At 38.4% G+C, this 16890-nt stretch overlaps 1 protein-coding gene across 1 annotated transcript in view; it reads right to left on the bottom strand.

The window, feature by feature from the left end:
- LOC146485730 (sushi, von Willebrand factor type A, EGF and pentraxin domain-containing protein 1-like) overlaps nucleotides 1–16890 on the bottom strand; it is a 112778-nt gene that overhangs the window by 41589 nt on the left and 54299 nt on the right. The window contains exon 10 of the mRNA XM_085103076.1: nucleotides 6305–6534. Coding sequence (XP_084959202.1) covers nucleotides 6305–6534 — 230 coding nt within the window. The remainder of the gene's footprint in view (nucleotides 1–6304; nucleotides 6535–16890) is intronic.

Below are 16890 nucleotides of genomic sequence, written 5' to 3'. Positions count from 1 at the left end.
AAAACACGCACTACAAGTCACGCGCGGCAGGAGTTGTGAGAAGAAAAGAATAGACATGTACATGTATATGCATACCTCTGTCTTGTTCCATCATATTAACGATGCTATAGTAAATTGTACAAGGAGAAACAACCTTCAGTCTTGTGGAAATAAATTACTTCATTTTATTTTAGAGCGTGTAAGTAAGGGGGGAAGGGGGGGGGGGGGGAGGGTATCCACCATTCTGATCGATATCAATTGACCGATGCCTGGCTACACTGGTGACTGCATTGCCACATCATACCATTTAAAATTAAAGGCAGTGTTTCTGTATTAGCGTTTTTTTGCGTTACATCAGACCGTGTCAGGTGGGTCACCTGCCATTCTGATGGATAAAAAATTAAAGGCTGAGTTGCTGTATTAGCGTTTTTTACGTTACATCAGACCGTATCAGGTGGGACACCCGCCGTTCTGATGGATAAAAAATTAAAGGCTGAGTTGCTGTATTAGCGTTTTTTACGTTACATCAGACCGTATCAGGTGGGACACCCGCCGTTCTGATGGATAAAAAATTAAAGGCTGAGTTGCTGTATTAGCGTTTTTTACGTTACATCAGACCGTATCAGGTGGGACACCCGCCGTTCTGATGGATAAAAAATTAAAGGCTGAGTTGCTGTATTAGCGTTTTTTACGTTACATCAGACCGTATCAGGTGGGACACCCGCCGTTCTGATGGATAAAAAATTAAAGGCTGAGTTGCTGTATTAGCGTTTTTTGCGTTACATCAGACCGTATCAGGTGGGACACCCGCCGTTCTGATGGATAAAAAATTAAAGGCTGAATTGCTGTATTAGCGTTTTTTACGTTACATCAGACCGTATCAGGTGGGACACCCGCCGTTCTGATGGATAAAAAATTAAAGGCTGAGTTGGTGTATTAGCGTTATTTGTTTTGTTACACGAGACCATGACACCGATATCAACCTTGACATTGGCTGTGCATTTTTTTATTTTGCAGTTAATTATTTTTACGAGTTTGCTTCATAGTCACTTCCTTCATTACTTCACCAGCTATATAGTTGCATGTTTTTTATTGCTTTTTTGTAAAATACTGACCTCAGTGATAAAAGTGTTCTATATAGTCCCCTCATTATGGTTTTATCTGGTGTGAAAATACATCTACAATTTGGACATTTCGAGCACAAAGTGAATTTGTCGTGCCCCCTGTTCTGAAGGTGAGTATGGTTTGTTCCATTTCATTGTAAGTTCAGGAGTATAAATTTTAAGGGCCGTTCTGTTACACTATGAATTTTATGGCGCCTACCCCCGGAACAATAACCCGGATGATGCACAATGCAAGATCATGTTGGTCGTGTTTATGTTAAGCGTGAATATTCAAAATTGTGGTTGTCTAGGCAAATGCTCTTCTGTGATAACTTACGTCTTCTTGACTAACCGAGACTTACCTTGGTTCTGTCCCTTGTATTTCCTTTGTTTCAATGCCTACCATTTCGCATAATTAACACGCGCCAATTCCAGAGCAGAAGAATACGTCTCTCAGGTTTTATCTTCGCATCTGTCCGCCTTCGCTTTCATTAGCGGCTCTTAGCAATCGCTTCCTTTTATTTCTTGCTTTGCGCATCTTCCTTTTTTTTTTTTTCTCTAATGAACTTCCACGCGACTTTTGTGGCATGATCGATCACAATTTTGGAAGGGCGCGCTTCCTTCTCGTTCCCGCTAAACAGTGCCGTAATATAATTACGCGATCGCATTTCAAGATGCTTGTATATGTGCCCGCGTTTCCACACAGTGATAGTTATTATCCAAATTTGAAAAGCCAGCGGCTTATCGCAAAACAATAGAAACATTAGCTGGGAGTGTTGTGTTCCGGAAGTGAATGTACAACTAGTAGATCTAAAGGCCCGGTCAAAAAGGATGGCGATTAGTTTCCGAGCTTTGTGCACAGGACGCATCGTACGACATTCAGGCTAATATTTTTTTTCACCATACAATTGCAGCGAAATTCGCGCAAATCGATCTTGTTGATTCATTACAAAACAAAGTACGTGGCCAAGCAAAGCGTCATACAATCTTGGTATTTTGCCGACGCGTCCCTTTTATATAATTAAAGGTATATATATATATATATATATATATATATATATATATATATATATATATATATATATATATATATATATATCAAACACAAATGAAGACAAGACACTTTTTAAAGGAACACCTATATTTCGACCGACTTGTCGGTCTTCTTCAGGGTGAATGAAGAAAAACCGTTACACACAAATCTATACGTAGCCACCGAAATACGAAAATGCGCGCGACAACTATAACCGAAATTAACGGTAACAATTCAAGCATAAACATAACAAACGCGCGTGCCAAAATATAAAACAAGCGCGTGCCTAACAATAGCACGCGCACAGAGAGTATATGAGTGACTAGGACAAATAAATGCTAAAATAAGGGAAAAATTACATACAAATTACCCACTAGAATATATAATAAGTAATTCGATAGAAAAAACAGAAATCTAATTTCGGATACGTTCCCCCTTATTTTGGCTAAAAAAGAAATCGCCTTCATTGAGCCCATCCGGCTTCAAGGATCGTAACCGATATGCCTACTGCCCCTCCTTTGCAAGTAGATCTTCTCTCGCATTAACCTTGTCTATTAGTTGGATGCTAACATCCTGCAGTCCGTGATGTCCAGGACCATAAAAATGTCTATAAACAAGGTCATCGCTCTCCTTATTGGCAGCAGACATCTTGGAATGGGCTCTTAAACGGCTCTTGTGGTTGTTGAACCTCAACCTAAACTTAGTGGTGGTGGAGCCAACATATTGGACACCACAAACCTTGCAACTGATTAAATAAACAACATTCCTGGAATTGCAATCCAAACTATGATTTATAGTATAGCTTGTACTAGTAACATGGCTAGAGAAACTATCACCTACAATGAGATAATTACAAACATCACATCTGTTACTGGCACAGTTATGAGTTCCTCGCATACCCGCAGATCCCCTATCTAGAGGTCGTAATTTAGCGCGAACCAGATAGTCCCCCAAACTCTTAAGACGACGAAACGCCATCAGGGGCAAATCTTTAATGGCCTGCTTACACCTACTGGAGAGGTGTAAAAGCGGATGTAGCTCTCTTAGAATTCCCCCTATATTAGGAAGACATGGATGATACGTAACTACAAACGGTAAACGTTTGTTAGCTGTTCGTGGCCTGGGTGCAAGTAGCTCTCCCCGGTCTATTACCCGAGCCCTATGTATTTGGTCCCGAACAAAATTTTCTTGATAACCTCTGGAAACTAAATACTTTCTAAGATCAGCCGCCCTATGCTCAAACGCAGTAGAAGTAGAACAAATACGTCTGAGCCTAAGAGCCTGTGCATATGGGATACTTTGTTTAACCCCTTTAGGATGACATGAAGTATGGAACAAGTACTGATGCTTATCAGTTGACTTAGTATACAAATCAGTTTCAAGAACACCATTGTTGTTTATAACTTGTACATCAAGATAGTTAATGTTCTGTTTTGACCAGTCCCATGTAAACTTGATGGTATCATGAAACTGATTTATCCATTGCAGGAACTCCTGAAGTGATCGTTCTCCTGCCGTCCAAATCATGAAAATATCAATGTACAATGATGATATTTTCATGATTTGGACGGCAGGAGAACGATCACTTCAGGAGTTCCTGCAATGGATAAATCAGTTTCATGATACCATCAAGTTTACATGGGACTGGTCAAAACATTTCTGTTTTTTCTATCGAATTACTTATTATATATTCTAGTGGGTAATTTGTATGTAATTTTCCCCTTATTTTAGCATTTATTTGTCCTAGTCACTCATATACTCTCTGTGCGCGTGCTATTGTTAGGCACGCGTTTGTTTTATATTTTGGCACGCGCGTTTGTTATGTTTATGCTTGAATTGTTACCGTTAATTTCGGTTATAGTTGTCGCGCGCATTTTCGTATTTCGGTGGCTACGTATAGATTTGTGTGTAACGGTTTTTCTTCATTCACCCTGAAGAAGACCGAAATATAGGTGTTCCTTTAAAAAGTGTCTTGTCTTCATTTGTGTTTGATATATAATTTCATGAAGAAAACATCTACACGCATTGGATGCTTGTGAAAGAATTTATATATATATATATATATTTTTTTTTTTTTTTTTTGATCGGTATGATCAACAATTGCTTGGTACCTCTCATTAAACGGTACGTACATAAGCACTGGCAGGCCACAGACTTATTTAATTCGAATTTATCCTCGCCATCTTCTTATATGAGGAGTAATGCAGTAATTTTGTATCGAGTTACGATATTCAAAAACACTGTCCAGATCGCAAAGAAAGAAGTGAGAATAACATGAGCCGTTCATTCCCTGTCATATTGAATGAGATTACAGACGCCTCAAGGAACCACAAAGATTAAATCTCTGCGTGACGTCGTACTTACAGTAGACTTCCACTGCGTCCTCTCATGGAAAGAATGAATGAATGAATGAATGAATGAATGAACAAATGTCAATGAACAAATGTCAATGAACAAAATGCCACGATGAAAATAATAATAATAATAATAATAATAATAATAATAATAATAATAATAATAATAATAATAATAATAATAAAAAAACAAATATGTATTGACCCTGACGTGGGTCGAGCCATGCTACACAACGGTTGGATGCTCTACCACCTTCGCTTGATCAAACATTGCTTTGCTGAAAAAAATTTGTCGTGTATATTCCCAGCAAAGTGTACAACAGCTTTTTTAGATAAGCGCTTGAATTAGTAATCTATTATTCACAACAAGGGGTTAGACCCTACTTGCAAGCCTAATGGCCTACCAAGCCTAAATTTGTCTCAACTGCATGAATCGACTAGAAGTGTTGCTGCCCCCTTCCCCTCTTGCCTGCATAGGAAACTATAGATAGCCAACGTTGGGTTAGCCTCGACCATACAAAAAAGGCAGCATCTGGACTGCGTGCAGAAAAAAAAAATGACACGGGCTTTCGACCGCGCTTGGTAACTATTAAGAAATGTGACCTGTTGAAACGGGAACTGAAGCCTATTTGTTAGATAGAGAACAGAGTGAATAGAGCCCGAGCTAGGCAAGAAACATAATTTGGGGGCTAACCGATCTGTAGTATTAAGGGTAAACCACTGATTCAACAACGGTTAGCCTTCGTTCAGTAGTACCCAACGGACCGCTCCTCAAAAAAAAAATCGCTCTTCACCCTTTCCATTTCTGGCTGGCATTTAATTACGATATCCCTTTTACTTGCTGGTTTCCGGGTTTCAAATTAATTTGCTGGTTGGGAAATTTCCATTTGAAGCTCTTGCTGGGAAAAGTGTCATATTCCAGTCCTGGGAATTAAAGGAACTACCGTGATCCTGGAAAATAGGGGCGGTATTTCGATGTGGGCTGGAAAATATCAAAGGCAGTCATTTTGTGCCCACGTGGTGTTTTCTTTTTTTGTCATTGGTTAGCAAACAACGATTATATTACAGCGAGGTTCTGCGTAATGCTTGGTCTGTCTGTCTTTAAGAGCGAAAAGTGAACACCGCACCGCCCCCTGGATATACCACTCTACCATTCGTGTGCTTTTGCCCGTCGCGTTTTTCATAGCCGTGATTTTTGTTCAGGACCAGTACGACCATTAGATTTTAAGCGTGGAAACGTTATTGGGGTTTTCGGTAAGTAAGTCTTTACAGTGTCTTTACAGTGTCTTGCAACAGTTTTCTGTTGACCCACAAAGGCGTTTTGGAAGCTTATTTATTTTCCTTTCCCTTGTGTTACAGTGTTACAGAGGCATTTTAAAAGCGAGGAGTGTTTATTGTGAGGGGTAACCAGTAAAAACATAAAAAAATAAATAAATAAAATTATCGACAGCTTGTCCTCGTTGATGTAGTGTCTAAGGAAAGAAGAGATCAAGCAAACTACTCGCGTTCGAGACTGACAATATTCTTTTTATCCTACTTTTCCTCTTGGTTTTAAAATTTAAGCGAATGTCAGAATGTCAGAAAGTCAGTTTGAGAGATGGAAACGATTGCTGACCGAAATATAATCTCAAAAAATCTTTCTGTGCACAACATAACTCAACACCAAGGCTTAGAGCTCCAACATTAGTAAAATCAAGTTACAACGGCCCCTGTTGCTTTGCCACTTCTGGTCAAATCCCAAAACAGAAATATTAAAATTTTGCTTTTAATATTATTAGTACCTTAGTATATTAACGGTCAGCAGTCAGGAGAGATTTAAATATCACCTAACAAACCTCCATAGTCGTAGATCTGCGTCGCCTTCTCTCCGCTACAGTAACGTTTCCACAATAGACTTTTACGGTGTCCTCGTTGCATATAGTAGAATTCGTGCAGACATTTGAAAAACTGAGGAGCGCTAGGAAATTGTCTTTTATCTCCGATTGTGCGTTAGGATCATTGCAGTCGCCGTAGTAGTAGAAGAATGGATGTAAATACATCTTCAGGGCGGCACCATTCTCTGTTGCTGTTGCACAAAAAGATAAAGCCAGTTAGGGAATTGACTGAAAGATGTATTTTCGCAGGTTGGGGAAGGCTATTTATAATGTAGCTCCCTCTTACTTGATCCAGGGAGGCAATGGGGTATTCTACTAACGCCAATTTTGAACTTTTTTAATGTCTTTAGTGATGTCAGAGAGGGCCAAGAAACTGTGTAACGTTTTTTTTTTTTTTTTTTTTTTTGGAAAAGTATCTGTAAAGAACTTTGTAAGGCTGCTATGAGATAATATGCAAATATGTTCCTTTCAAAATGCGATAATGATAATTATAATATAGTATATACCATACAGGTGAATGGTAATTTTCGCGCGCGAAAATGTAATGTAATGTTAGTTATTGTGTGGCAATTAAAAATAAAAAATAAAAACTTTTCGCGCGCGCTGATTGGCTAGCTCGGAGGTGATTAGCCAAGTACTATTTAACTACGAGCAGCAACAAAGTTTGGTATGACGGCATTAAATGGTAAGTTATTTAAGTCGCAGGTTGTAGATATTTTAGTTGAAACATTTAAAGAACATTATAATTTTCTCATTTAAAAGTAACAGGCCTCCTTCTGCAAATCTGTTAAATGTCTCCTATTCAGCGCTTTACTTAAACATGGGAAAAGGGTTTTAAATGTGCTTAAAATGAACTAAATTGTAAACAAGTTTCAACTGAGATAAAATTTCATGATTGTAAGATTTGGATGTACAGTTACGTTGGAGCTCTTTTTCCTGTTAAATTTCATTACGCACAACTGCAGGCTTAGTTGTGTACATTACTGTAATGATCATTCATGTAGTTAATCTTTATATTGAAAGAAATAGGTGATCAACGGAGAGTCAACCAAGGAACATTTATGCATTATGTATTGAAAAATAGTGGTAAATTTAAAATTAGTAGGTTGTAAAAATGTATTGTACAAGATATGTATTGAAACCACAAATCCTATATGTTTTTTTCCACGACATACATTAACAATAGTTGCTCTATTTCTGTGCAACAATATTTCTCAGTCACAGATAAAATGCAAAGATAATGCGATGGGTTACACATATCTTGAATTTTCTCTATATTTATAATTATTTTACACAAGGAACCACACTGAATCCCATATTCACCTTCCAGTTTTATTTTGTTTGAGCACTGGAGCTCTTTGCTTTAACTCCCTTTTCGCCTCTCCATCTCGGTGGGAGGTGGTTACTCAGCTAAATTGTTGATGTGAATGTATAAAGACCATTTTTTCACTTTGAAATCAAAGCTTTTTGAGGTCAGAAACTTTGTGCCGGGTGACATTTTTTGGGTGAAATATTTTTGGCAAGGACTTTTAGGGGGTCTACAAGAACTGGAATATTATCATTTTTAGAGAAGCGCCGCCCTTGCCGAAGTCGCGCGCGTGGAGCCCCATAGCAATGAAAATTTGGGAAACCCATGAAGGCGAAAAATTTTGGTTTTTTCCATCCGTCCGTACGTACGCAATCCCACAATGCTAATGCACCCGTGTTTGTTTGACTGAAGTTGCATGGCGATTATGGCGAGATGCGTTTATAACAGAACACAAATTACAAAGTGAATTTATATGTGTTCGCTGGATGTGTTAACAAACGTGGAAAGAATAGAAATAGAGAGAAAAAGAAAACAGAAAAGCGGAGAAGATCCTAAGCAAAGTTCAACGTGAAAGAGAGCAGACAGAGCGACAGATAGCAAGTTAGAGCAGGCCGACATGAAAAAATAAAGTTTAAAGAAGCCTAACATTTTCCTTTATCACCCGTTCGTGATCAAACATGCCAACTTTTAAAGCTCCAAACTAGCTTTAGATAGACAGTTTAATAGCTTTTGATACCCCTAATATTCGAGAAGTTAACCCGTTTGAAAAATTTGTATCGTGGCCGTGTTTTTTTCATTCGCACCGCACGACTCTCGTGTGTTTGTAAACATACACAATTCCAAAGCTCTGAAATATTTTTTTCCAAACACCAAAGAGTATACTTTTCCTGTATTCTCCTTTACTTAACGTTTATTTAGAGGCTAGAATTATTACTAATTAGAAGCAGGATTCACATAGTTTTGATTTCCCCCCCCCCCCCCCCCATGAGCTATTAACTTGCTCTCGCAAAATGCCATTTTTACCAGTTTCTGTGATTCTGACGTCGGCCGTTTAAACAGATTATTTGTAAACGAAAATGTTTTTTTCAGATTTTTTTTTTTCAAAAGGCAAAACTCGATACCTTATCTTTATGTTGCGTGTTTTTCATTCGCACCGCATGGCGCTCGGGCGTTTGTAAACACACACAAGTTTTAAGGCTCTGAAATAATTGTAGCAAACACCAAAGACTATTTTACTGGATTCTCCATTTGTTAACGTTAATTTAGAATTGACACAGATTTGAATTTTGAAACATTTTTCCCCGGACCGCTCTGTTGCTTTTACACCAAATTGTTATCATGAGGTGTAATTCGTTGGCCGTTTACAAATCATTTGCAAACGAAAATGCTTTCTTCTAGGCAATAATCGATAATTTTTCTCTATGTAACGTGTTTTAAGCTTTACACAGATACTTTAAGCATTTCGATACCAGGCAACATTCGCAGAAATTATTTTTGAACATTTTGTTTTAGAGCCGTGTAGATGCAATGCATTTGCGCCTCTTTACTCCATGCGCTTGTATTGTATAAACACGCAGAAGTTTATAACGCTCTTATATTTTGGGCCACAACCAACGTTTAAGTCTTAAAATTTTTTGTAAGGGCTAGAATTATTTTAGCAGGAGCAATATTGACTGAGTTATCATTTTTAAAACATTTTTATTTGAGCGCCAAATATGTCGATAAATATATCGATGACGACGGCAGCAACAACAGCATTTAAACAAAAACAATCGCCCCGCACATGCATTTTAAATCTTGGTACATTTCTTTGCCGTCCTCTGCAAAACAGCAACGTGAAATGGCCTAATTTAAGGTTTTGTAGAGAGCAAGAGCAAACGACGGTGAATTTTTCTTTCTCTGTTAACTTGAACGCAACTCGTACCAATTTAGGCAACTTGCCTGCCATTTACTATTTTAATGCGTTTCCGAGCAACAATCATTAATTTTCCCTTTTTCGGTGTTTTGAGCTTTACAAATATACTTCAATCGTTTCGACACGACAAATATTGGTGGAGAAACTAATTTTTGAACATTTTGTTTCGGGGCAGTTTCGTTCGCACCGCACGGCTCTCATTCAGTTGTAAACACACTTAAGGACTGCCATAAGCAACCAAGAGTGATTTCCCCGTGTTCTCCTTTTCTTGACGTTTATGTAGATTTCAGCAGGAGCAATATTGACTTATTTGCAAATTTTCACATGTGATGAAGAAAGAATATAAGTTTAATTCAGGAGTAAACTAAAAACTATAAAACTTAATGTCAGGCAGCTTCCTACCACTTGAAAATCCGCGAAAATAGTTGAATTTTGAAAGCCAACATCAGAAGATGAAGCTTGGTGGATAACAGACTGCTGATTGAAAATACATTGCTCTTTTCTTTTATTATCAAATTCCTCAGCTGCACCAATTAGTTTATTTTGCTCATAATGTTACCGGCCGCGTTAGTAAGGTATCGAGTCACACGCTCAGAGGCAAAATAAAACAACTGAAAGTGCGGACAAACCGAGCCTCGTGCGTGTTGTTTTTCCCAAGATACTTAAAGACTTACAATTAATTTTAGGGCGGAGGGGTGGTGCTGATGTCTTCTCATCCCAAACACTCCCACCACTGTAATAGATGTCACCCTCGACATAAAACTGTGGAGACCATTGTCTCTGCTAAAATAATATACTAATTTGAACTACACGGCTGAATTTTGTTTTGGAAAAGGGGTGATCAGGCCCTAACCAACGGATAATACAAAAACAACTTAAGACTGCTTCAAACTACTTTAAAGTATCACATGTGCCAAAGTTAAAGGAATTTGGCTCGGTTTAAAGAGGAAAAAAATATTCTCTTTCCGCACTTAATGTAAGGATTAATTAATTAATTGAAATTAACCAAACAGTTTCACAGTTTCAGTGCATCGGGATATATGTTCAATTGGTGCGACGGAGGATTCCATTTTCTCCAATGTGTAGTTTCTTGTATATACGCAAGAGGGATTGAAGGTCGGGCGGTGCCCTCTGCCTGTCTTGTAGTATTGGTGGTTTGTCTCTTTCTTGTATATTCAATCTCTTCCCCAATGGCACGGTATTCCCTCTGGGCCTGGTAGAGCTTTTTAGGCGTAATAGTTTGCACCCGCAATAAAGCATTATCATCCATCATGCGCTTCACTCCCTTAGTCCTACTGGCTAATGCTGTAAGCCAAACTGCATCTCCTCTGCGTTGAACATGTGTGGCTTCAACTGTAGCTTTGATCTTAACCTCTTCCTTGCATTTCACAGATATATTGCTTACTTTGCATCCTGGGTAATGCATCTACATCCCTATTTGCATTTCCTGGACGGTACTAAATAGTGAAATTAAAATCAGAGAGATCTACTACCCAGCGGTGACCTGTAGCATTGAGCATGGTTGAGGTAAGGACGTAGGTTAAAGGATTGTCATCTGTGTACACTGTAATATATATATATTTGGTCAAGCCTAAAAGCGGAGCTCCAATTTTTTTCATAGCACTTATAAAAATCTGCTTAGCGTATGAACGTAGTAACCTTACCACTTCCTCATCCTTTTTGCAGTTATATATATATTTGTAGTGCATATGCAGCAAAAACTGTCCATCAACAATAACAACAACAATGTAATACAGAGGGCAAAAGTACACTGGCTGAGCACGCCATTTCTACATTTCGTTGGTTTCTTCATTTTGTGTCCAAAAATAACGAGTTCTTTCAAGTTCTTTGGAGTTCAACTGTTTAAGCCGAGTTGTTTGTACCACAAATACATGGAAATTAAGTACTGCAGCTAGAAAGAAAATTCATAAACGTTAAGTTTTCGTGTCTTACAAGAAACAGCAAAATATCATTTGCGTCAAAGCTAAAAACTTGGATCGGATTGACATTTGTTTGGCTGAGAAACTAAAATCAGTCATGGCGAACAAGTGCTTTCACCTCGCTACTTCTTCTTACAACGAATGATAACCTAGCATAACAGTGTAATTTTGATGGGAGGAAGGAGCAGGTCAAATTCAGTGGAAGAAATTACTCCGTAAGTTCCTTCTTTAGATCCACCGTTTGCTATTTTTATCGATCTATTTTCGCGGATTTTCAAGCGGTAGGAAGCTTCACAACGCAGGTGAACAATAAATTGATGCCTGACATTAAGTTTTATTGTTGTTAGTTTACTCCTGAATTAAACTTATATTCTTTCTTCATTACATGTGTAAAATTTACAACTCAGTCAATGTTGCTCCTACTGAAATCCAAATAAACGTCAAAAAAGGAGAACACGGGGAAATCACTGTCGGTTGCTTGGCACAGATCTTTAAGTGTGTTTACAATTGAATGAGAGCTGTGCGGTCCGAACGAAACTGCTCCGAAAACAAAATGTTCAAAAATTAGTTTCTCTACGAATATTTATCCTATCGAAGCGATTGAAGTATATTTGTAAAGCTTGAAACACGTTAAATAAAAAAAAAATGATTGTTGCTCAGAAACGCATTAGACTAGTAAACAGCTAGCAAGTTGCCTAAATTGGTAGGAGTTGCGTTGAAGTTAACAGAGAAAGAAAAATTCACCGTCATTTGCTCATGTTTTCCACAAATCCCTTAAATTAGGTCATTTCACGTTGTTTTTTCGCGGAGGACGGCAAAGAAATGTATCAAAATTTAATTGCGGAGTGGTTTTTTTTTGTTTAAATGTTGTTGCCACCGTCGTCGTTGCTTAACAGGGTTCCCAGACTTATTTGGTGCTCGGATAAAAATGTTTGAAATATCATAACTCAGTCAATATCGCTCCTACTAAAAAAATTATGGACCTTACAAACATTTTAACAATTTAATGCTTGGTTGTAGCCCGAAATATCAGAGCGTTTAAAAATTGTGCGTGCTTATACAGTCCAAGCTCATGAAAGCAGAGCGGCGCAAATGCATTGCAGTGTACACGGCTCCAAAACAAAATGTTAACAAAATAATTTCTCCTCGAATATTAGTGGTATCGAAACGGGTAAAATGTGTAAAGCTTGAAACACATAACATAAAGAAAAAACACCGATTGTCGCCTAGTAGAAAGCATTTTGTAAACGACCGTCGAATTACACGTCATGGCATGATAATATTTTTGGTGTAAGAGCAACTGAGCGATTCGGGGAAAAATGTTTGGAAATTCAAAACTGTGTCAATTCTGCTCCTATAGTAGTAATTCTAGTCTCTATAAAACGTTAACGAATGGAAAATATTGGAAAATAGTCTTTCGTGTTTGGTAGAATTATTTTAATGCTTTTAAACTTGTGTGGGTTTACAAACACATGGGAGCCGTGTGGTGCGAATGAAAACAACACGGCCACGAAAAAATATTTTTCAAAACTTTATAATTTCTACACGAATATCGATGGTATCGAGAATTTACAGTGCGTCGCACTGTAATAGACGATTGAAGCATCTGTCGGTAAAGCTTTAAACACGTAACATGAAGAAAAAGTATCGATTGTTGCCTGGAAGAAAGCATTTCCGTTTACAAGTGACCTGTAAACGGCCGTCGAATCACGTAAACATGGTATTTTCTGCGAGAGCAAGATAGCTCCCGGGGAAAAATGTTTGGAATTCAAAACTGTTTCAATTCTGCTCCTATAGTAATAGTTCTAGTATCTAAATAAACGTTAACAAATGGAGAATACGGGAAATAGTCTTTGGCTTTTGGTACAATTATTTCAGAGCTTTTAAACTTGTGTGTGTTTACAAACACATGAGAGCCGTGCGGAGCGATTAAAAAAAACGGCCATGAAACAAAATGTTCAAAAATTAATTTCTATACGAACATCGATGATATCGAGAATTTAATAAACGATTAAAGTATCACGTAGCATAATAAGTTATTGATTTTTGCCCGGAAGAAAATATATTCATTTTCAAATGATCTGTTTAACCGGCCGTCGGAATTACGTAAACATGGTATTTTTTGCGAGAGCAAGTTAAACTCCCGGGGAAAAAGGTTTGGAAATTCAAAATTGTGTCCATTCTGCTCCTAATTATTAATAATTTTAGTCTCTAAATAAACGTTAAAAAAAAAAAAGAGAATACAGAAAAATACTCTATGGCTTTTGGTACAATTATTTAAGAGCGCTGAAACTTGTGTGTATCTACAATCACACGAGAGCCGTGCGGTACGAATGAAAAACACGGCCACGAAAAATATTTCTTTTAAAAATTAACTTCTCCTCGAATATTAGTGATATTGAAAGCGATTAAAGTGTCTATGTAAAGCTATTTTAGAGTTCTGAAAGTTGCCATAACTGATCACGAACGAGTGATATAGACAAATGTGAGGCTTCTTTAAACTTACTTTTCCGGCCGGCCTTTCTCTTCTTTACAAGTTTGTCAAAATATCCAACGAAAACATATCAATAGACTTTGTATTGCGTGTTCTTAAGCATTTCTGTTGTAAACGCACCTCGCTATGCAACTTCCCGCCAAAGAAACACGGGTACGTTAGCATTGTGGGATTGCGTACGTTCGGACGGTCGGACGGACAAGTGACGTCATAACCAAACCAAAATTTTTCGCTTTCACGGGTTACCAAATTCTCTTAGCTATTGCCTGATTTCATACCGTGGGGGTATGAAATGTATGGAACGCCGGACGTGACGGACGATTTGTCCGGCGTTCCATACATTTCTTTCTAAATTTTTTAAGTTTTTGAATGGCTGTATCTCGCCATATATTTGTTTGATTAACACCAAACTTAAGGATGTTGTAAAGTTCGATGTGCTCTTTCTGGCTATGTGAGTGTTGAGTCCCATATCCCATAATACACAGACTCCTCCCCAGACCCCCACGGTATGAAATCAGGCAATGGGGCTCCGCGCTCGCACTTCCGGTGCGCGCAGCTCCGCTAAAATGAGACGCATAGTAGAGGTAGTCTCTGAATTGTTCAAGTATAGCCCACTTCAGGGCTAAGAACTCAAGTTTGCTGGAATGAAGATGGCAGTTCCTTTTTGCAGCCGTCAGTGTGCGAGATCTAAAGGCAATCACTCTTAACTTCCCATTTTGCTTCTGATACAGTGCTGCACTTAGTACTTGTTTTGATGCATCAGTGTGTAGAATAAATGGTTAAGAATAATCGGGAAAAGCCATCGCTAGTGGATTGGTGATCGCAGTTTTGAGCTCCTCCAAAGCACCCTGGCCTTAACTTGTCCATATGACTGCATCACAAGAAGACTGTTGACCCCCATGTTGGGTTGTTTTCCCTTCCTCCCCTTTAAAGAGACACAGTCACCTTTGTGACCGCGCTGACCTGGACACTAGTTTTGTCAGTTTGAAAAACGTCTACCTCAACCTGAAGTCAAAAGTACGTGCCGAATACATCTAGAAATCCCCTTCAATCTTCCCAGTGTTTTATTGGATTTTCAATCTTTTACTGGAAACCTGTTTCTGAGTATGCTTTTGCTCATCCTATGGTATTATTTTAACATATTTGGTTAAAAACAGTATGGATCGCGTCTCCAACGGAACATGAAAAGAAGAGGTGGGAAACGTGAAGACGCCGGGCGGAAGAAATCGCCTGCGTTGACCAATATAACGAAAGAAATCAATCAAAAACATTGGAGAACAAATCTCCATCAAATATATTTGGAAAAGCGCATTTTTTCAACCTGGCGAAAGGTTCGTGCGGAGGGAATCTTCGTAAACGATTCGAACTTCGCGTCATAGCTGCTTGATTTGGAGCTCAGACGAAGACAAGCTTCGGTACACAGTCGATTATCTCCGCGACAAGGAAAACCTCTATTAGAACCTTGTTTTCTACAGGTCGCAAGCGTTCTTGTAATGACATGGGTTTGGTTCCTAAATTTAGATAACGGAGAAGTTGCAGAAACGAAATTATAATAAACGCAAAATATATGATTGAAAGCAGAAATAAAGCTTACCGGTAGTTTCGCTACAAAGTCGTTTCGCTACACTGCAGTTCAGGCGATTCGCTAATATTTGAACTCAATTTGCTTCTTATGCAAACACTGTGAAACGTAGAAACAGCTAAGATAATTTTTCACACGACTGGATACCGAAATAAAGAATTAAATGATTCTTCGACTTCTGAGGTATTCGTTGACGTTTGGCTTTCCCTGGACAAGTCCATCAGCAAATTTTCCATGGTATCAAGAAAATGAGTGTTCTAATGTGACATTAGGTCTATAATCACTATAATAATTTTGACTGGCAAACACTTCGACTCGGCAAGGTTTGTTTAGATTTTTCAAAGGATGCGCTTCTAGGCGCGAGACTTGGGGATGAAGTGTGATATGCAAATCAGCTAAGAAATGGTATCTAATGCGCATGTGCACCAGGTGACTGTGTCTCTTTAAGTCTTGCACAATCTCGTACCCAGAGTCCTCAGGCTTTTTGGTCAGCGGGGCGGCGCCAGAAGAGACTCTGGGATAATGGAAAAATATCATTTTTTTGATTGGTCGTCTGCATAACAATGGAAGACCGACAGGAAGTCCGTTGGTCATTTGCGGAAGTTAACCAAACCGGAAACCCCCCTACCAACTTTCCTTGTTTTGGAGGGAGATTTGAAATGTCAAACTCGGAGTTTTGTAATTTTTATGTGTGTGTCACGGTTATTTTATTTTATTTTTTTCACACCTAAAATTAGAAACACTCCAATTCACAGACGGGTTTTGAATTATGTCAGTGAAACAATTTCTAGTCGACTAAACATCAGCCGTTTTATCGTAAGAAGTTTGCCACTACTGTCATACGACGGTAAATCACGGCAAAATGCAAACAGCTTAAACTGATTACTGTCGCTGTTGTGAAAAAATTTATTTTCGGAAAATATCATTATATCAGTCAGTTTGGGAGAAAAAGCGGTTAGAAAACGAATTGGTGAAGCCGTTCGCTAGTTTGGAAACATTAAACGTAATAGAGAGGACATTGGTGTCGTCAACGTTCTGAATATAAATTCGAACATATTATTTACTAGTGAAGATTATCATTGAAAAATAGAGAAGTTCTTTAACATCTCTAAACCTTGTTGTGAATAAAAATTTGGAGATGACTGATCTGTTGTGGAGTGGAGTCCATCTCAGGTTGCTGTTTCGATTAATTCCCTTTCGGTTTTGCCACAAGGCAAACGCTGAAGACATCTCCACGATGATCAAACGCCGCACACGAGAGCAAAAGTTTCACTTTTTTCAGTCACGGCCCACGGCCAGTTTGCCAA

This window comes from Pavona decussata, unplaced genomic scaffold (genome assembly GCF_977016875.1).
Source record: "Pavona decussata unplaced genomic scaffold, jaPavDecu1.1 SCAFFOLD_25, whole genome shotgun sequence".
Lineage (NCBI taxonomy): Eukaryota > Metazoa > Cnidaria > Anthozoa > Scleractinia > Agariciidae > Pavona > Pavona decussata.
Note: the sequence above shows the minus strand (reverse complement) of the source record. Positions and strands in the feature narration are given on the sequence as shown.